Genomic DNA, 22001 nt, shown 5'->3' with positions numbered 1-22001 from the left:
TGCGTAAGAACTTCTTCACGGTGAGGGTGACGGAGCACTGGAACAGGCTGCCCAGGGAGGTTGTGGAGTCTCCTTCTCTGGAGATATTCAAGTCTCGCCTGGACGCCTACCTGTGCGACCTGGTGTAGGGAACCTGCTTTGGCAGGGGGGTTGGTCTCGATGATCTCTAGAGGTCCCTTCCAACCCCTACAATTCTGTGATTCTGTGATTCTGTGATTCTCATCTCCCCCTCTACCAGGTCCACAGCACTGCAGATCCTGCAGAATGACACCATTCCCATGCACTCTACCCTACCCTGCACAGAGATTTAACCCTCTCTCTAGGACAAGAACAAACAACCTCTTGCCATACTCTGCCCTAGAAGGACAAGCATCAACATGAGGCAAAAACCAAGATCACCAACCAGAGCAGAAAAGCACAGCCCTTGGAGAACCCAAACTTCCTGCATGACACTGCAACTCAAAACATGTGAGCAGCTAGACTTACAGTCAACGATGACGAGGGAATTTGTATCAGGAGTGAAAGGAGCAAGACCTCTGCCATCCTGAGGAGCATCCTTCTTCTTCTCTGTCTGGGGAAGGAGAGAAATGGCCCCTGAGAAATGCAATCAATTCAGGGCAAGGAGGGCAGGGGATGCAGGTGCCCACGTCTCCCCCAGGCAAGTGAGCACAGAGGCTCCCTTCACACCCCTCAGTCTGTGATTTAAACTGTTACGGGGGCATCAAGGACCCCTGAGCTCTGCTTTGGCTTTAGGCCCACTCCCAATCTATGCTGCACCCCCTACAATGCCTGGCTGTTCCACTGGAAAAGACACCAGGAAAAGCAGAGCAGAACTCCAGCTTACCAAGTGCCAGCAGGTGGGATTGCAAGCGCCAGTCCCACACACTAACATCTCACTTCCATGCTTTGCTATTAAGGTGATAAAGTTTTTATTGTCCTCCTGCAAGAGAAAGAAGAGGATCGTAAGCAGCTGTGAATGGCAGACCACAGCCCTGCAGCTCCAAGTCCACAGCACTATCAGCACTCTGCTATACCGCTTCCCAGCTCTTCCATAGGTGTTAAAATCAGAGGAGCAGTCCTCCAGCCCAAGTCCTCCAACCCACATATTCTGTTCCTCCAGAAATAGGACCTACCGGGCTCCCAGGCTTCAAACACTGTGCTCCATTTTCCACAGGGAACTCTACCTACGGTGTAAAAGAGAAAGAGAGAGGCTTTAATCACTGCCCTCTCAAGACAGCTAAGAAGGACCCAGTTTCGTGTGCCACGTACTTAGTTGCTCTCTTAGCAAAAGAGCATGTCAGTTGGAAGCTCATAAACACAGCTGCTCAGCCCTCTTCCCCATCTGAAAGCCCTTGGGGAGACACTGAGGTAGCAGGACTGGGTCTTTCAGGCCTTGGGGGGTGATGTGCAGAAGTGGGGATGCAGGGCTGAAGCTGCGAGCACAGCCTGGGTTGTTCCCTGAAGGATTTCGGGAGAGGGTCTGTTGTTGCAAGGAGTGAGTGTTCAGCAGTGGATGTCCAAGGACTGGGACACATGAGCCCTGTTGTTCCTTGAGAACAAGGGGTGTTTCTGGGAATAAACATAGGGACTGGCTTGTTTGAGAAGGACAAGGGTGGGTCATGTGAAAACTAACCACCCCAGGGTTTTCCTGTTGTTTTAACTTGGTGCCCAGCTGATTCAGAGCTTGCTGTTTTTGAAAAAAGTCAGCCTGGTCAGTGATGATGGAACACAGCTCCTCCGCAGTAACCTGACTCTAAGCAGCCCCTTCCTTGCTACAGAACACATCCCCCACCTGAGCAATCCTAGCCCGGGGCATTAGAGACCTCAACAAGATCACAGCTTGGGAAGAACCCACCTGCAGTTAGTGCAAAACTCTTCCCTTTGCTGCAGGTACCAACCATTCAGAAGTTGTGGGTGGATGTGGCAGGCTGGGCATAGAATGGACACTCTCAACTCTGATTTTGTTGGTGGCAAAGGTACTGAGTAAGGTATCTAACACCTGGGCTGTGAGACAGACACTGAATGCTCCCTAATGTGGCTGTGGGCTCAAACTGGTGAGCAGAGAGCATCCTTACCGGGTAGGTCTCAGAGGTTGCAAAGTTATAGTAGTAAAGTACTCCCTCTCCCCCGACGTAGATGCTTGAGCTGTTTGTTTCATGATAGAACACTGGGTACTTCTCATTCCTGGGAAATGTATACTCCCTCTCACCTAGGAACAGCAAAGACATTCATTAGGGAAAGCACAGCCCACTGCAGAGCAGCTGCAGTCAGTTCAGGCTGATCGACTCCCTTCTGCGTCCTTGGCATGAGCGATGAGAAAAGCAAGGACACAGGGTTGTATGGGATGGTGCCAGGCAGGGAGGGAAGGCAGCTCCCAGACTTGTAGCTGTGCTCTTGTCCTGGCCTCAAGGACAGGAGGTGGGGCGGATGGGGTTCAGAGCCACCATCAGAAGCCAGCAGCCTGGGAAAGGCAGCCCCCAGGCCAAAGCCTAGATGTCAGAGGGGGAAGCATGTAAAGCTGCAACGCTCAGGGCTGCATGTCCCCAGGGCAACCAAAAAGCGAGCTGCAAGACCTGGGCCCCGGTGTCACAACCGGTTACAGCAAATGGGAAGCTTCCTGGGCCCAGCTGAGAGGAAGGACTGCTTGTCCTTCCTTTCTTTCCTTCCTCTTTCACCTTTATGCCTTTCCAGTTCATCCTCTTCTTCCCTCCGGGCTGCCAGCTCAGGTGTGGGAGGCTGCAGCAGTGCAGGGCAGCGAGCAGAGCTGTGTGCACACCCTCCCCACTGCTCTCCGCTCCCTCTCAGCAGCTCTGCACCACCCCAGGATGCTGCAGCCAAACCTGCCAGCTTGGAGCAGCTGTGCCAGAGCCCACACTGCTGGACTCCATCCTTCGTCCCACACTGTGCTCTGCAGCAGTCACACAAAAGAAAGGTGAACTCGGGGAAGAACATCAGATGAGGACTGACCTCTGCACAGTGTGATGGGATGCTCCCTTTCCGGCTCTCTCTTTCCTCTTTTCCAAAGAGGAGGGCCTTTCCTACCAAGAGCTGCTGCTCCCGGCATGCAGACAAAGACTGTGTCTGCCTTAGGAGCTGGCAGCCTGCACAGACAGGCAATAAATCCGTGGCACGTGTCCCTCTCTATTTATAAGGCCACTTAGCAGGACAGGCAGAGGACAACTTCAGGCAGCCCAGTGCTTTCTCTGCCCGGAGAACACGGTGCAGGGACTCCTGCCAAGATTCTGCAGAGGCAAGTATTTGAGGCTTTTCACTCTGATCCCATATGCTGCTCACACACCTGCATGGGGCGAGCAATGGGATCAGCTACAGGTAGGATAGGCTGGGACACAGCCCTGCAGACATCAGCAGGAGGCACACTGCCCTCCAGCCCACCTCTTTGGCACACGGGGCGGTGGCAGAGGGACTCCAGCACTCGGGACCCCACAAGCAGGAAGGCTTGCACATCCAGCTACACCCACCCCCAGCAGGCTGCTCTGGCTGTACTTCAGCATACTTTGCACTTTTCTACTGCTGCTAAGCCACGAGAACACTTGCTGTTCCCCAATCCTTTGCCCTCTGCACACATATGCCTCCGCAATCACGATACCTTTGGTTTTGCTTTGAGGCCTTTTTTTTTTCCCCACAACAGTTTCTCTCTGGTCAGCCCCGAGCACTGTGCCAACTTGCTTCCTAGAAAGGACTTGCTTCTCCTCAACCAGCCGGAAACAAAAGAGCCCAAAACAATAATTTGGTCGGCGCCAACACATTATTTATCCTAGGGGCTGCACTGAATCACAGAGCTGGGAATGAACAGCTCACTGAGCCACAGCCCAGATGCTTGAGCACTGATTTGGGCTGGAAAAGGGAGCTTTGGAAAGGAGTTTCCATGAGCAGGTGCCGGGGTGCATTCAGCCCACGCTCTGCCTCAGACTGTTGGGGTTTGATCTCCTTTGCAACCAGCAGGATCATGGTGAGGGATGGGGGGGAGCAGCCCTGCTGTCCCATGTGTGGTTTGGGGTATAAATGGCTCCGACAGTGAGGATGATGAGACTGAGGGCATCCAAAGGCTAAGGGACAAGTGTGGTGCCCGCAGCTCGTCCCCAAAGAAGGGGATGATGCAAAGTGAACCCAGAACTCGAAAAACCACCCGGCAAGTTTCCAGAGCTCTGCTAAATCTGTTAAATCTCTCCGGCTGGCATTTAATGTAAAGCCAACCATCAGCACACAAATCAATGGCAGGATTGTCAATTGAAATGCTAACCCGAGGCCGGAGGAATGAATAGGAGAAAGAGCAGCTTTGTGCTTTGCCGGCAAGAGGAGGAATGCCAAGGCAGATTGAAGAATAATAGTAATAAAATATGAGGGAGCAGGAGCGAGCCCAGTGCATCTCATACGGATGCATGAAGGATGAGGTAATGGAGGAGGAGGAAGGAAAAGAGCAGGGAGATGCTCCAGATGTGACCCATCGTAAATAAATTCTGCTTCAAGCTGACCAGGGTGAAGCAAGCCGAGCTCCCTCTGCACAGCGTGGGCATGCTGTGCTTTGAGGAAGAACCAAAGGACCCACGGATGCAGGAGCCAAGAGCTCAAGCCATGCTTGTGGGCATGGGAAGAAGCAAGCCTGCAGCCCTCATCTCCAAGCAGATGCTTGCAGCACTCCAGCTAGGGAAGCAATGTGGGTGCGTGGGCTCATTACAAGCAATTGCATCACGGCTGCTTTATTCCCAGCTTGGGGGCTGACTCAGCTATGCTGCACCCCACCACACTGCTGTGTGTGGAAGAAAGGCCATCAGACTCACCAGTACCCACAGCACAAATCCTGGGATGCTGGCTTGCACAGTTCTGAGCATGGGTAGCATGAAAGGCTTTATGGTCTAGGACTCATTGGTGCTCAGAGGACTCTGTTAGTGGAATCACATCCTGCGTTGGAAAGGACCCATAAGGATCATGCAGACCAACCCCTGGCTCCACACAGGACCACCTAAAAATCAGACCACATCTGAGAGCATTGACCAGACACTTCTTGAGCTCTGGAGTTGTCCTTAAATAGAAGGGATTGTTCAAATCTGCTCCGATGATGGCATTTTCGAATAAAGAACAGAAACAAAGCTTGAACAAAATAGAAAGAGAAAGCAATAGGGATCTTCTGCCCTTTGGGAACGGCACCGACGCAGCCAGGTGGGAAAGCACCGTGCCTGGAGGTCTGACTACACTCACTCCAGCTGGAATCACACACACTTAATGGATCTTACTCCACTTCCTTCCTTTTCCAGCCACACCTCACTTCCCCTGCCTGTCAGGTGTTATTCTGGAGCCGACTGAACACACTGTGACCTCACGGCACGTCATCATTTTTATCAGACAGACTGAGTTGGTTCTGACACAGAAGGAAAAGCCATGCATGACTCACAGCTGGCAGCACAGGGAGCCCCAGCTTCTAGACCTGTTTCACAGCATGACTGTGAGTCAGAGCTGAGCAACCCCGGGCACAGCTCACACCTTGCTCTGGGAAGTATCACAGCCAGCTCCACTCACCGACATCAGCCCCAATGCTGCACACAGGATGCATTACAAGGAGCACAAGTGCAACAGTGGCTTTCCTTTAAAAGAATGGGATGTGATTCCATCCAAACTCCATATCTCTTCTGTTCCAGTGAGAAGGAACCAACCAAACCCAGCCTGGATCCTCACTCTGCCCCCCCGGTGCTGCTGCAAGAAGCCAAGCTGTATTTTTAGAGGCTCTACAAATTCCCAAGTTGAGATGTCTGGAAGGAGTTAGTATGCCTATGGACAGCAGTGGTAGCCACTAACATGATATAAGGTTTTCCTTCTCCTGTGATTTTGCACATGATGTGACACGAAGACACCAGCTGGATAGGCAGCCCTGCCTTTAGAATCAGCCTGACAGCTTTCTGGGACTTTTCTACCAAAAACCCTGAGTTTATAGAACTGACTTTTCTCAAAATGACCCAGGATCCACACATGAGGTTTTGTTCTGATCTGCCATGGTGTAATTAGAGAACTATGAGGCTCGAGGTTTCCAGTTTTGCAGAAAATGATACGCTTTCATCGTGGGGGGGGGGTTCTGAGAGAGGCCAAAAGGCAACATAACATGGGGAAGCACCTCCTTCACACCCACCAACTCCTGCTCCCCAAAAGCTGGTGCTGCCAAGAGATGTAGCTGCACTCCTTGAGCCTGCTGAGCTACGTGCAGCCACTTCTCAGCTCTGGGCAAGGCTGAAGGGTCCTTAGGAATGTCGCTCTGAGCACAGTTCAGCCCTGCAGCACTTCAGCTCAACCCGTGCTCCAACATCAGTCACTTCTCAAAGAAAGCAAAACAGAAAGATGAAGATCCTCAGAGCTCAGCTCCCTCCCAGGCACAGCAAAAGGTGTTTGTGCTGCTGCCTTCCCCTCCCCAGATACATTTTCAGGATGCCTGCACTCCCTGTCACATCCCCCAAAATACTCCACAGCTACAGGGAAGCAGCAGCGGAAACCAGGCAGCTGATGGGCTAAAAATGTGTTCTGCTGAAGCAGGACCAGACATAGCCACATGTGTTTCCTGCTCTTTAAATCCCTCCATGCTCTCTCAGGGACCACGCAGTGCAGTTGCAGCTCCACTCCCACTTCTCCTGCCCCTCTTCCTCCCGGCACAATGACAAAACCATTTATATATTCACAGCTGGAGCCTAAGAGTAGTGTGGAAAGGGCAGGGGCCAGAAAAAGAGGTCAGACCAATTCCATTGAGGGTACTGGTCGTCTCCTGCATACCTCATGCCTTTCTGGAATGGAGAAAGGCACTGGTCAGGTATGAGCCAAAGGGCTACATCTACAACACACTGCTGTAGCCAGCTCAAAAACAGGCATGTGCCTAGCCTGCCTGGAAAGGAGTTTCTCAGTGGAGGCAGAGTGCTTTCTCATCACCCTGAGCCTTGACAGCATCTTTCCCTGCCTTTCATCCTGTAGGAAACATTGTGGTTTGGTTCCAGAAAGCAACATAGGAGAGAGCAAGGGCTCGCACCGTGCTGCTCTGTTTCTTAGTGTTCCATCTGTGGCCATCACACTTTGCAAAGCAAAGCCCTGAGCCCAGCAGCAGGGGCACCATGCAACGTGTTGGAAAGTAACAAGGGGACGTGCAAATGCGTGCAAAGGGGTCTGGGTGTGATTGCAGGAAGCTGCTGTACCCACAAGAAAGATGTGAAAGCGTGGAGGGAGATGTGCAGCTGGGAAGCCCACAGTTACTCAAATCTACCCGTCCTGTGTTTCACTCCTCTTTCTTATTTTAAGTGTGAGTTAGTGGTGGGTTCCATCTCTTTGGTATTTCTCATCCTGCCTCTCCCCCACGGCAGTTTGGAGATGAGCAGCACTCAGCTCTGCTAACAGCCTTCCCCAACCACTTCCGACAGCCCCCAAGCAGCAGCAAGCCCCATTCTTATACCTTAACACCTCCCTCCCCTCTGCAGGAGGAAACCACCTTGTTACAGGAGCAGACAGCATCAGGACAAGGGGGAACGGCTTTAAACTAAGAGAGGACAGATGTGAAGAAGAAATTCTTTCTTCAGAAGGCAGTGAAGCTCTGGCACTGCTGCCCAGAGCTGTGGGTGCCCCATTCCTGGAGGCACCCGAGGCCACGTATGGGCTCTGGGCAGCCTGAGCTGGGGGGCAGTCAGCCCACGGGAGGGGAGTTGGAACCAAACGGTCTTGAAGGTGCCATCCAACCTAAGCTATTACGTGACAACATGATTCTATGAGTATTCCCAGCTGCCACCACACCCCGCTGTTCACCTTCTCTTTGGCAGGCTCCCCAGGACCCTGCAATCATGGGACGCTCGGGTGCCTGCCCTCGAGGTACTGATGCCATCAAGAGTGAAATGCATCGCTCCGAGGAGAGAGAACACAGAGGAAACAAAGTGCTTTGTTCCTGCAGAAGCTCTCAAGCCCATGTAACTGCCCCGAAGGGCTGTGCTAACCAGGGGAAAGGCTCGAGCACAGTGTAACCAACCCAGTGCGATGGGCTGATGCACTAAAGACATCAAATTCCCACTATTTCTGGTAAGCATCTCGGCAGCACCGTTCAGCACGGAGGTGAGCAAGGGCAGCAAGAGAAAACGCTTTTCATTTGGTAACGCAGCTGCCTGGCAGGGACGCACCTGCTCCAAAGCCTTTCTGTACACCACACAGCCTCCTTTCCATCCCTGGGAGTTGCCAAAGTGGAGCAGGCAGCGGGCCAACCGCCCACACCGCAAGCAACAAAAGGAAAGAGACCCCTAACCTGCAGCCAGAAGGAACGAGCCTTGCATTCAAAGCTCCTGCCCTCCGCCAGGATCCTGTCAGCAACACGCAGCCCTCGGAAGCCTTGAGCCAGGCAAGGCAGGTTTCTCTTAATTAAGCACAAAATGAGCGTATGACAGGCACTGCAGAGCTTTATGCTGAGGCAGCGGGAAGGAGGCGTGCCAATGAATTATCACCGTGCCCCAGCCCCTTCTGCAGGTCCCCCCTCCCCAAATTCTGCAGCCCGTACCTCCGAGCCAATCTGATATCCCCAGTGCCCCAGGAGGTGGCTACAAGAGGAGGACTGACATCAAGCAGGGATGCTTTCCTCCCCATAGCCCTGAATTGGCTGCACCCCACAGATTGCAGGTGCTAAATTTAGAGCCAGGTTTTGTTACCTCCCCAAAGCTGTTCTCTGTAATAACAGTCCCAAACTGTGCCGTGTTCCTGCTGGAAGCCGGGGAACTTTGCTCTGTGATTATGGAATTTCATTATATGGTCACCGGAATAACCAGAACAAAAGGATGCTTTTAGCAGGAGAGCTCTATGTAAAGAGCCCGGCTGCCCCTCCCTGCAAGGAAATCAGCTTCTAGAGGTTGGTTATCACAAAAAGCCTTCCGGGATAAAGATCATCACAAGCACCTTTGTGTGCACGCACCAGCAAACAGCCACTTACATTAATTGGCAGCCATCTCCCTGCTGATGGTAACAGCACTGCAGCGATGGAGCATCCCCTTTGGGCTGCAGAGCTTTGTTCTGCCACCCCAAGCTCCTGCCCTAGGTGAGGAGATGGCATACGTATGGGTCTGGAGTAAGGACGAAGCCTCAGCCCCCTGCACAAAGCTGATAAGGGCACACAGCAAAGGGACCCAGCCCTGCAGAGCTCTTGGTGTCCCCCAGACCTGCTGCTGTAGATTCCCATCCCTGCAACGAATGTCAGCTGGTTCTCAGCCATGCAGACTGACAGAGCAGCCCCATTCTGCTCACCTCCATCATCAAAGCATCCAATATCCGCTTTTCTCACTTCCATCCTCAGCCCATAGCCAAGGTTACTTCTGTTTGGAACTATTTATGCATTCAACCAGGAAACTCCCCCAGCTCCCTAAGCACCTGCTTCACTCTCCCTCCCAGTACACACACTGTCAATAAGATAAGTAAAAATCAAACCCAGACTAAACAGAGTCAGAGCTACAAGAAGCTGCAAGATGACAGGGCTCAGATTTGGGACCAGGTATCTATAGCACTAGAGATCCAGAGCTCTGCTAACACGATATTAAATACTACGAAGCCTCCTGCTGCAGATTTAAGCTGCTCTGAAACTCAGCAACGGCAGGGGATGCTCAGCAGTATACCAGCACTTCTGTCCCATCACACACAAACACAGCCTACTACACTGGGTGGAGCTGAGAGCAAAAGGCAAAATTTGAGGTGCTGAACAGGACAAAGTCCTATTTCTAGGGCAACCAGGAATAGCTGCATACTATAGGATGCGGCTCCACTGGAGAGAGCTGGCCACACAGTGAGCTATTTTCTCCTTCCCAGGCCTTTTTCTGGATACAAGCTGCTTTAAAAAGCATCACGTATGCAGGTTTAGACTTAATTCATCCTGCCTCAAGGAACCAGGCAGAACTACGTCATCGACAAAAAGTCCTCTCAGCCCAGTTTTCCTGAATTCTAGCCCTGATCTGCCTGAGAACTGACACACAACTGCCCTACGAGATGCTTCATTCACACCCTTGGGACTGTGGTATCCATGAAATCAGTGCCACTGTCAGTTGTGGAGAGCCACCAGCACCTCTCATTGTGCTTCCCCACCACCGCACCATTTCTCAGGGTCATGTGGCAGCGGAACTCACCAAAGCCCAGGGGTTCCCAAAGGGAATTTTTCTGGCATCACCACTCCTGCTCTTCCACCCCCGCCCCCCAGAGCCAGTTTACGTGTTTAGGGCAGCCAAGGGTCAAGTGTATAATCTTTCTCTTCCCTTGCAAAACGCACTGATCTCCTGTGAGATGCACACTGACTCAGAAGTGGTCCCTCCAGCTCTCGTCCCCCGTTAGCCCCATCCGTCTATCATAGGGAAGTAATTAAACTGTCAGGCTCTGTCCTAACCCAAGGTGAGCCAGAAAAGGGCTGCGAGTTCGTCTCGGGTCCAAACACACACGGATAAACTGGGACAAGAGAATCTTACGAGTGACAGCGATTAAAAACTAGCCCTGCACCATAAAAGCCATGGTGATAAGAGCTATCCAAGCCTGCCCTCAGGCTCCTCGCTGTCTCCCAATGCTCAGTGACTTTCCGGTCATGAGACAGTCAACATGGGATGCCACCCTCCTGCTCCACATAGGGACTGTCACCCCGACAGCTCTGCCCAGCCCCAGGTCACAGCAGCCTGCCTCTCTGCAGAGGGATCATGGCAGTCAGTGTGTGGGCTCCGTGCCGACAAACAAAGCTCAGTGTGGGAATGGAAGGCACCTTTACAAAGCAGAGCCCAGCTGGCCAGTGTTTGGGTAGGAGAACAGGAAGAACAAATCAAAAGGAGAACACAACGTACGAGGTTGATATGTTTGTCTCCACACCAGCCCAGGCTTCCCCCTACAAGCTACAACAAATTGGGAATTCATCCTTTGCCACATTCATCCTTTGTCCACATTCCTTTGCCACAGTCCTTCTCAGGACAGCAGGGAGAAATAACCAAGAGAGAACCCAGCTCATGTGATGCAGGAAGGAGAAGGCGCAAGGTCCTCATCACTGAAAAGGATCTTAAGCACTCTGGATGTGACCAAAGGTCAAGAGCTGAGCTCAGCCCTTTGCCCTGCCCTTTCTCTAAGGGGAAGAAAGCCTGCAGAGTCAGATGTGCTTCCAAGTAACTGCTTACCCAGCATCACACAAGAGGCAGCCAGCTGTTCAAGGGGAGCTCCTGGGATCCCTCCCGCTGCCTCTGGTGCTACATCTGCGGTTTGGGAACAACGTGCCCATCCTCACCCCGTCCTGCACTGCATTATGGAATCCGGGATGCACAATAAAAGCAGAGCAGTTGCCCTGTTTGAGGCCTCAGGACTGGGTTTACACACATTGTGTTCAGAGAGAGGAAAAAAGCAGACCTGCAGAACACTTTGTTCCAGCCACAGCCCAGTGCTGCTGTCCAAGCCCCCAGGACTGCAAAATCACTTAAAGCCAGGCAAGCTCCCAACACCGAGGTTTGTTTCTTTGTCTCCACATCAGAGCTCTGGATTGTGCCACTGAAGCCAGCAGCCTTTTTTCTGCTGATAGCGCACAATGTCACCTCACCTATCTCTCAGGCAATCGGACATCCGAGAGCCATGGGGGGAAACAGCACAGCAGTTTTGCCACCCGCAGCGAGATCAGGGCTCACTCTACATTGGGTGGGGGCGTCAACAAGGGCAGCAATGCAGGGGCTGAAAGATGAAAGGGTGGCGGTGGGAGAAGCTGCTGCCACTATCTCCCTCCTCTCCTCCAGGGCTGCAGCCTGAGGAGGGATGCTGCACACTTACCCTTCCCTCCTGGAGGGAATTTCTCCATTCTCCTGCAGTGTTGTAAGATCTCTAGGTGTCTTTGAAGCTGTCACACCTGGTGCTAGCGATGGGCTGCAGCGTGGAAGAAATTTAATGAGGTGAAGAGCCGGCAGCTCCTGCACAGCCCAGGGCTGTGGCTGTATGCTGCACCACGAGCCTGACCACTGCTCCATTCCTCTCCATCCAGAGCTGGAAACAAAACCCTGCAAGCACATCACCCCCACCACCACGAGGCACTGCTCCGCGTGCTGATCTGCAGGTTACTCACACTGCAGAAGCTGTATTTGCCTTTTGCTGCACTCGAAATCATCGAAAGGCCTGGACTGAAAAAGATCACAGTGCTCATCTAGTTCCAACCCCCCTGCTATGTGCAGGGTCGCCAACCACCAGACCGGGCTGCCGAGAGCCACTGGAGCACCAGGAAAGTTGAAGAGGGCTGAGTGCTGCCCGCTACACCCCCACCATTCACCCCTTCACTCACATCTCAGCCTCAGCCCAAGCAACCTCACTTCTCAAAGGGCAGGGATCACGCTGGGCAATGCAGTCTGTGCAGTAGGACATAGGACTGCCTCGTGATGAGCCTGCCTGCACGACTCCCCCACTGCAATTATGGCTTTTTCTCAAAAAAAATCAAATCAGGAAAGAGATAAGCACAAGCTGATCCCCCTCTCAGCGATGCATCCTAGCACTAATTGGCTTTGGTGCTTCTCAGTGACAGATCCTCGCTGTTTAATGTTAAGAAAAGCCACCATCTGACACAGATGCACTGAAAGGCCAAATGACTGTACTGCATGTGTGCACTGAGCACATAGGAACGGGTGGAAATGCAACAACTCAAGCCCGCTCCTCCTGCTCACTGCAAGTCTATTCCAGGACACGCACTGCCATCACACCACGCACCAGCAGCACAACTTTTTCTCTTCCTTTAAATAGGAAAGGGGAAGTTTCTGCCCTGAAAAGCATGACCCCATCCTACACCTTCCTTCTCACTGTTGCACCAATATCTGAGCTGTTTCATTTGCCAGGGGATAAAGTTAGTAATGCATCATTAGTTTTATAATAGCAACTCTCAGCCATTCTCCCTGCCAGCCCTTGGCTTGGCAGCGTGTTACTCGGGTCACACAGCCATCACCCTTCCGTCTGCTGCTGTCCCTCATCTCCAAGCAGCGACGGGCCCAAAGAACAACAGATGGTGTGGAATAAAGCAGGGAAATTCACGTCCTCTGAAGTTGTCGGCACAGAGGAGCCGTTGTACTGCAGAGCAGCGCGGGATCTGCAGCTCGGTGGAGCCCCGGGGTTACACAAACACTTTAACCACTGGGGTCTTTTGTTAAAGCAGCCCTGGAGGGGATGCCTCAAAAAGCTTGGGAAGGCACATGACGGAACCAGTAAGCGTTACTCCACTCTTTCCAACCCACGAATGTCAGGCTGCGCTCTCCACGCCAGCCTCCTCCTCGAGAACAGCCCTTTGTTCAGTTTCTGCTCAGATTCTGTCTGCTAAACCCTGTGCCACTGCAGCAGCATGTATTTCCCTCAGAGAACAGTTACGCCGTATAAATACCGAGGCCGAGGACCCATGTGCAGCTGAGTGCATCGGGTTCGTTAGCAAATTAACTGCTTTATGCAAATGCACTTTGCATTCCTCCCCTGAGTTACAGCATACTGTGCCTGTTTCAAGAGGCAGCTTTATGGGTTAACACAGCCAGATCGGTGGAAGACGCTTTCAGAATGCAAAAAGAATTAGGAAGGAAGAAGGCTCTAAAAATTCAATGGGAGCTACCAAGGTCACCAGAAGCCTCTCCGGAGATCACAGAGCTTGGGCTCGGTTTAACGAGAGCCACAAAGTCTCCCTGAAGAGACAGAAGAAATAAAAGAGGGGTAAGGCAGCAGTGCGGGGAGCAGCCCGTACTCACCTCGGGGGCTGACGACGATCCTGGGGTTCACCTTGGAGCGCCCTGCTGCCCACACCCCCAGCTGGCAGGCACCCAGGGCCACCAGGAGGGCGAGCAGGGACCCGCTGCCCATTGCCAGTGCTGCAGAGAGCCCAAATCCCCAGCCTGTGCGGCTGGCAGCCGCATTGCTTGCCTTATAAACACAGCCAATGAGAAGTGAAGGCGGGGTCTCTCAACTGATACACCCACACGCCTTAGGTTTTTTTTTCTTCCCCCTTCTCCTCCTTCCTCCATTCCAACTTCTCCAAACGAAAGGTAGGCATCTGATGGCTTCGTTCATCTCCATAGAAAAAGCTGCAGCTGGCCCAAGGCTCGCAGTGAACCTACTGAAGGATGAAGGAGGAATGCTTTGCCTGATGAAAATCAAAATGAAAACGCACCTGCTTGTACAAAAACACAAGCAGACCAAGGAGGACAAAGACTTCTCAGCAGCACTTCTTGCTCTCGGGCTGCACGGAGCCGAGGAAGCTGCGCTCTGCCAACCACAGCAAGAGCAGCGCACTGCAGAGCTCTGCCATTGGGAAGATGCAGCCAGGCTGCAGCAAATGCTATGCGCCAGCCCCACAGGGAGATCACAGCAAAGGGCCACTTCTAATCATATACAAAGTGACCCTTGTCACTGCAAGTCTGGTGCTCTTCCCGACACAGATTCCTGAAGTATGACAGCTCAAGGTTGCCTAGTCTTACTCACCAGACCAGTCTGACTGTCATTTGCAATCATATGGGTAAGAATGCAATTTGAGAGCTAGCTTGTAACATCCACTCAGAACTACGGTGCACCCATTTCCCTTCCCTGAGACGCACACACATCCCACGGAAGGCAGGGATGCTAAACAAACCCACCCGCAGGGCTGTGGCACGACGCTCACAAAGTCACTTTGCTTCCCCTGCTCTCCAGCAGGGGAGGCCAGGAAGGGCTGGAGCCTTTGTGAAGCGCTGTGAGGTTTGTTAATGAGAAGAGCAGGGAATCACACGCAAGGAAAAGCGAGGTCGGACGTGAGCAGAATAGAAGAGCCCCGTGGGGAGCTCACAAGGACGAGAGAGGCAGCTGCGCTCTTCAAAGTCAGCACTGAAGCCCCAGGGAGGTGAACAGCAGCACTGCGAGGGGGCATTCTGGAGGAAGCAAAAAAAAAAAATTAATGAGTGGACTGCTTGTGAATGTTAAGGAGCTGCAGGAATTCCCCACCAACCCCAGCCATGGAGTTTCATCTCTGTCTTTCACCAAATACGTGCTTGGGTAATGACTGGGTGACACACAGATCATCTCTGCTTTCTCCGTTTCGGACACGGGGATTCCTGCTCTTTTTGCATCACTGCTCACTTCAGTGCAGCCACTGCTTCCCCACAGAGGTGATTATTTCTCTACCTGCCCCAGTGACCTCAGTAACCCTGTAATCATTTGCCTTCGAGCAGCATAGGCCCATTAAAGCCCTTTCACACAGCCAGGAGTGAAAAAGAAACATCAGGGAATCATTCATCAGCCAGCAACCAAAGCCATGCTACCCATGTTAACTCCTTAATAAGCAGAAATGCAGCATTGTGCACCTGCCCCAAATTTAGGCTACCCTATTAATGTTGCATATGTTATTATCTGCTTTGTCTTTTACAATCCCACACAGTTGGTGGGCTGGGAAACTGGTGTTGAGCTCCCACTCTTAACAAAGTTACCCAGTGGTTCTGATCAGAGATCAACAGGGACAGCTTCTGCCTTATTAAAACTGTAATTCCTTGTTTTTCGCATCTTCCCTGCTCCTAACACAGCTTACTCTGCATTGTTAGAGTATCTTTATTTCCACCTACCGCTAAAGACAATGCTTTTGTATGTAACATTCAGCTTTAAACTCCCTCTGGAGCCTGGAAGTGTTCAGTTCAGGGTCCCACTTCCAGCCCGCTGGTCAGGCTGCCCTGTGAACATGATCATGTTGTGGTCCTGGATTCAGACTGATGCTACAGCACCCATGCTATGCAGGAGACTCAGCAGACAGTTTGCAGAGCATTACTTTCTCAAGTACCCCTGTACTTCTTCCACCAGAGTTTCCTGTCTGGAGATGGAAGAAGGCTGATAAATCCCAAATAAAAGGGCCCTGGGGGTAGGACTCCACCAGTTCCAAATGCTTAGCTGACAGTGCCAGCAGTCAGCACTGCCATGCACCTGGGCTCCAGGAGATCACCACACCACTAAATAAAGAGCTGCTGAGAGGCCTCTGCAGGTCAGCTCACCAAAGGAGCCCACATGAAACAAGAAAAGTGGTGGCACACAAGCATGCTGCATGCTTAAGGTTCAACAAGGAGCAGCCAAGCTTGAAGATGTACAAGAAGGATTGCAAAGCTGACTGTAAGGCTGTTCCAGCCCTGCATCAGTTTGCAAGGAGTGCTGAGCATGGAGCCGTGCCCTGAATACAGCCACAACTGCTGTGTGTTAAACATGCGTGCACACATCCCAAAGCAGACAAGTATCTCCGCACGCTTGTTTACGTGGGACACTCTCTAAAACCAGCTCAGCCACACGCTGCCTCCAGAAAGCATAAACAAGAGATCAGATTCCAGGCACACGCTCCTTCCCCTCAGCTCCCTCCTATTCTGCCAAATCACAGCACTCAGATCCTAAATAGATCAGAAGGGAGCTTCCCTGAAGAACCCTGTGAAAATCAGAAAGCAGATTTTCCTCAGCAGGATCAATTTTATTCAGTACCTGAGATAGGATGCCTGGGCCGCAAGCATCCAAGCAATCTGTTATGAAACCTCCCGGTTTTTGTTGGCATCTCATCAGGCCCATTAGAGGAGAGGAGGTATGCTGGAACACAACGCACAAGAACTCAGTAATAGTCTTCAGCATGACCCCACAAACAGACTGTAGGTGGAGTGGGTTAGGATGCAGACATATCTTCCAAAAAAATCTCGCAATCATGAGAAACCAGTGTAAGCATTACTTGAACACTCTTATGCTTGTGAAAGATATCTAAGATGTTCTCTCTGCTGCATCACCTCTTCTAGAAACCTAACAGCTGCATCTCTATCTCTGGCAGTTATCAGCTGTGGCACCTTCAGAAAAGTACAAAGAAGGACCTTTTTGAACGCAGCACAAAGGGCTGAGGATACTCACCAGGACTGCCAGTGCACGTGCATTTCCACAACCCCTCCCTGGATGAGAGGGTGTGTGTTTTGGCACAGAGACTCTGTTGCAAAACATGACGGCCCATGACATTGGGACACAATGTAAATTACCACTGTGAAACCTTGGAAGGCCAGAGCTGCTCCTTCTTACCTTCTGCATTTTTCCTTTGGGAGCAGGTACTCATAAGCATGGAATTCGAGATGACAGAAACAGGGAGCAGTGCTGATCTACATATCTTTCAGTTCTCAGACCAACTGAGGTTAAAAGGAAGCAATTAATCGCTTAACAGTAAGCTGCCACCCTCCAATTTCAATACATTCTCCCTCCCCACCCTCACATTCATTGCGCTGTGGTGGTCACCAGTGGGGCAACCTGCTAAAGCTGCAGCCCTGACACAGCTGCCATCGCTTCACCCTCTCAGGCACACTGCTTTCACACAAGCCCACCTCCATCAGCTCTTTAAGCTGGCCCAGATCAGGGGGCTGATCAGTTGGTAAACCCCCTGCTCTCAGTTAAAGAAGATCTCACATGCCAAATGCCACCCCTCAGGACTTTGAAATCAGCCAGAGAAGCAATCGTGTTCCCCAGCACATCTTTAATATACCTACTTCCTTTTCTTGCCAAAGGAAGCTTCCAGCACAGCAGTGTCCCTTTGCTGGGATGTGCCTTCCCTTTTGCAGCACAGGTTTCCTTGCTGAGGAGATCCCAGTGGCTCACCGAGGCAGAACACCCCATGCCAAATGCTTCATGATGCTGTTTGCTGATGCCAGCAGCTTGCAGAGGTCCTGCCTCAGCTAATCCCTAAGCAGAGCTGGGTCTGAAAGGCAGACGCCTGTCAGGCAGCTGTGCTACAACTGAATGCTAGCCACATCAACAAGCAGTGCTGCTGATAAGCAGCACAGAAAGTAGTCGCTGACAGGGCAGAAAAGGAAGCAGGATGAGATAGGCATCTCACACACAGATTACCAAGACTGTGCATACCCCTCAGACATGGATTTCAGCAATTAATAAAGCCATCAAGAATTATTCAGTTGGAAGGCATCTTCAAAGATGAAATCCAACAGCCTAACTTTTGGTCTAACCAAAAGTTAAAATATATTATTGAGGGCATCACCCAAACACCTCTTGAACACTGACAGGAACAGGGCGTCAGCCACCTCCCTAGGATGCCTGTTCCAGTGTTTCATAGCCCACATGGTAAAGAAATCTCTCTTCATGCCCAGTCTGAACCTCCCCCAGTGCAGCTCTGTGCCATTCTCACACACACGGTGACCTTACCACTTATATCCCCTTCTGAGGAATACGTAGAGGCAAAGAGGTCACCTCTCAGCCTCTTTTTCTCCAAACCAGGCAATCTAGGTGCCCTCAGGCCCTACCCACATCCTTCTACCAGCTGTACTGCCCCCCTCCGGATGCTTTCAAGTGCCTTCACATCCTCTTTACACTGTGAAGCACAGAACTGTACCCAACATTCAAGGTGAGGTCACACCAAACACTGAATATAGGAGAGTCACCTCTTTTGACACAACGCACATCCTTTCCCATTTGGAAGGAAATGCAAACAAGAACAAACAAGTTGCTTTGCTGAGGTTGCTCTGCTTCCACCATAAAAGCAGCAGATTGAAATATTAATGGCACACAATGCATCAGCTCTGTCTTCTTAGAAGGGCCTCAATAGCCGCACTGCTTGGCTTACCTGGAACTCTTGGTGTTTCTGTTCCTGAACACCGTGCTCTGCTTCCCAGCACAGCCTGGATTTCTGCTCAGTGGTGCCATGCATCTCCTGCAGGAACGGCTGTGTTTCAGCAGTTGGCAAGCAATTCCCAATCCTGCTCTGAAAGGGTCACTCAACACCCATACACAAGCTTACCAGAGAGCTCTATCAGCCCTGTTAAACCCACATCATCTTCTACTTATGCACAATTTAAGGTTCCTGCCCCGCAATCTGCTCTCTCAGCCCCTGCCATTATATGCATTGGCTTTTAAGCCTACATTTTTCTTTTATACATGGGGAGTCAGTGTAAATTCACCTGGCCTTCAAGAAATCACTTCAAACTACAGCTGGAAAAACACCAACAGTGTTGACTAGGAATGCAGGAAATGCGGAGGCTGCTCAGAAAAGTACACTGCTTCAAAGATATTAAGTTGACCTTCTGGTGTTCAAGTACTTCTAAACACTGATTTCTGCCTTGCCAGAAATGGAAAGATCTCTTAAGATGTTCTATTGCCTGATCCTCCTTCCTATGTTGGCCCAGGGCTGTCTAGCAGAGGCCAAGTGACGCAGAAGGTAAGTGTCAGCTCTAAATTCAGAGCCTGTCTGGTGGCACGAAGGCTGTTTCCCCAGACATAGGAAATCTGCCATCCCTTCCAGCAGGAGAGTGGGAGCAGCTTGGGATCCCACCACATGCTTGACCTGTCTGACTTGCCAAAAGCGACCTGTCAAAATCTGTCAAAGGGAAGAGTGCCTCCGTCTTCCTGCTTCCCATCTGCCCCACCTCATAGAGAATATTATCACCTGCATCCTGGTTATTGCATCCCCACCAAGTTTCCACCCAGCTCATTTGGGAAAGCAACTGCAGGAAGTTGTAAGCAGCACCAAGTCACAGACATCTGGGAGGAAGGAAGGGAAGAGTAAGAAAATGAGGTGGAGGAAGAATAAACGGACATGAATTGCCCGGCCAGACACCAGCTGACAGGATCCACAGGGTGAATGAGTTATGCATTACTGCATATCTTTTGGGAAGCAATTCTGAAACATCACAGGGAGCTGCACCTCAGCAAGGAGTACACCAGAGCAGGATGGCCAGCACTCCTCCCTTCCCTGAAACTGGGCTGTGTGCAAATAACACAATTAGCACAGAGGTAAACAGTTTGGAAGCTGCTCTGTGGGATGCCAAGGTGACACGCTGAGCACTGCTGAGAGATTACAGAGCTCTGCTGTCACTAGCAACAGTTTCTGCTTTAGAGATTAAATACCCATTTTCTTCCTGGCTGCCCAGCTCTCACCTGTTGCCACTCCAGCGACCACAGCAATCTCTCAGTTTACAAAATAAAATAAGCCTGATGGGATCTGTTAACTATTTACACCCCACTTCTGGTTCTGAACCTCCCTGACCCTCAGATCAACTAGAAAATCCACTGGTGTGCATCTTTATCCACTCACTCTGCTCTACTATTACGGGCCACTGCAGAAGGACATGGGATTCTGGCACCGATCCTGCAAAGCCCATTTGATGCTTTTATCTGCCCTAGAGTGGAATCCCAACTCTCTCCAGCTTCTCCCTCAAACTCAATACCTGAGCTAATGCACCCTGCGGAACTTGGTGGATCGTGCTTTTAAATCAGCGAGGCATTTAATTAAGTAGGAGGGAAAGAGAGGTCTCAAAATGACTTCAGGAGAACCATTCCATGTGCTGGTAGCCTGGAACATCCAGAAGCCAGCTAGACAGACAGTGCTCAGAAACACTCCTCAGAAAGCCTTGGCTCATCCTAATAGGAATTTTATAATTACTATTATTACTATTATTACTATTAAGGGATTTTGATGATGTTTGGATGGAGGTTTTTTGATTTTATTTTGTAAGTTTCCAGGCTCAGTTCAAAAGGACTTGAGCCAAGAAGCTCCAAGTTCAAAACCAGTAGCTCAGTCATTTGTTTTGCCATCAAAGGATGTATCAGGGAATGTTTATCTTCTCCCCTTTGAAATTTCCATTCTGTCTGCCGTAGTTTTATTCAAACCAAGCATTCTTCTAAAGCAGGACTACAACTACTAGCAGTCATAAACTGGAAGAAAACATTAGGAAATGTGCTAAGAAAGGTTTTCACTCTTACCTCTTCACAGGCACATGGGTCAGCTGTGCCTGGTCATCTCTGCCCTGACTCTTACCTGATTCCTGGCCAGGAGGCCCAGCAGCACTAAAACTTTACTTCCTTGCTGGAAATTCTGCCTGAGAAAGAAGGATACCAAGATTTTGTTACTGACAAGGAAATCCCAAAGCTTATGGCAGCCACCACATCCTGTCTGCCCCTCCATGACACTGTTGAGCTCACCCAGTCAACACAAAGTTAACTCAAGAAAAAAAGCTACAGCCCATTATGCATTTCCTGGCTCCCCAGAGTTTACTGAGAACAAAACTGAAAACAAATAGGAAACTACCAAGCCCTGTACAAATAATGTCAGTACACAAGAGGTATGACAGATAAATTTCCTGCTGCTGTTTAAACATGCAGCTTTAGAGCCTGGTGCTCAAGGTCATTCCCTCCCTCGAAAGTTGTGCAGGAGGTGCAGCATTGGAGAAACCTGCCCTAAATAACATTCACAGCTGGGGTGTCACTGTAGCTGTGGGGGCAAAGCACACATCCCACACCAGATCTAGGTGTAGGGAGGACGATGTTCCCCCAGCTCAGTACATGTGTGCACGACAAGCAGGGTTCCTTTAGCATCAGAGCCTGTTTGGACTGGAGAGCAAGGAAGCAAGATGCCTTTGAAATATGGGAGAGGCATGTGGGAGGGTGAGTGGAATTCAGATGTGGTCATATTAAGCCAGAAAAGCTGAAGAGCTCCAAACTTTGCAGGTTTAATATCTGATTCAACAAACCACCCAAACACAATGTCCACACAGAAACACTTAATACCTTAAATGTGCATTTCTGCTCCTGGAAGGGATCTTGCTGTGTTCACTTCCCACGTGGGAAGACTCCAGCATCATTGTGAAAGCAGACGAAGGTTGGGCATCACATGGTATGGGGCATAGCAGAAGTCTGGGAGATTCTGTTCTGTCTCCATTTCACCTTCTTGCTAGAAAATTATCCTCCCACAGCAGCACTTGGATCCCCACAGGGACAGTCAGCTCAGGACTGTGTTAGGCAAAGAGAAACAAGGCAGGTGGTGGAAAAGCCATTGAGGTGGCCAAAGCAGGCTAAAAAAGGGCACATATGGTAAAGAGCTTAGATCCCAACCCCCGCATCTGTGTATGACACTCCAGCATTGATGGTCAAGCACCGGAACAAATAACAAGATTACCAAAACATGGGAGTACCAAACAGCTGCTACCATTATTGCTGAAAACTCCCACTATTACCACTTCCCCATGTCAGTTCCATTAGAAGCAAAGAGGGAACTGAGGCAG

General features: G+C 50.9%; 1 protein-coding gene across 13 annotated transcripts in view; it reads right to left on the bottom strand.

Annotated features, from left to right (window-relative positions):
- SEMA7A (semaphorin 7A (John Milton Hagen blood group)) overlaps nt 1-21729 on the bottom strand; it is a 30851-nt gene extending 9122 nt beyond the window's left edge. Inside the window, exons 1-9 of one of the 13 annotated variants that reach the window (XM_031555245.1) lie at nt 21508-21729; nt 20759-20819; nt 18569-18655; nt 17023-17126; nt 16450-16551; nt 2076-2209; nt 1134-1184; nt 845-940; nt 487-571 (exon numbers count right to left, since the gene is read on the bottom strand). In XM_031555245.1, coding sequence (XP_031411105.1) covers nt 487-571; nt 845-940; nt 1134-1184; nt 2076-2209; nt 16450-16551; nt 17023-17062 — 508 coding nt within the window. In that variant the 5' untranslated portion in view covers nt 17063-17126; nt 18569-18655; nt 20759-20819; nt 21508-21729. The other 12 variants (XM_031555247.1, XM_031555248.1, XM_031555246.1 and 9 more) reach the window with 12 other exon arrangements.
- Nucleotides 21730-22001: the final 272 nt, after the last annotated feature.

The sequence above is a fragment of the Meleagris gallopavo genome, chromosome 12, assembly GCF_000146605.3.
Source record: "Meleagris gallopavo isolate NT-WF06-2002-E0010 breed Aviagen turkey brand Nicholas breeding stock chromosome 12, Turkey_5.1, whole genome shotgun sequence".
NCBI classification, from domain to species: domain Eukaryota; kingdom Metazoa; phylum Chordata; class Aves; order Galliformes; family Phasianidae; genus Meleagris; species Meleagris gallopavo.
Note: the sequence above shows the minus strand (reverse complement) of the source record. Positions and strands in the feature narration are given on the sequence as shown.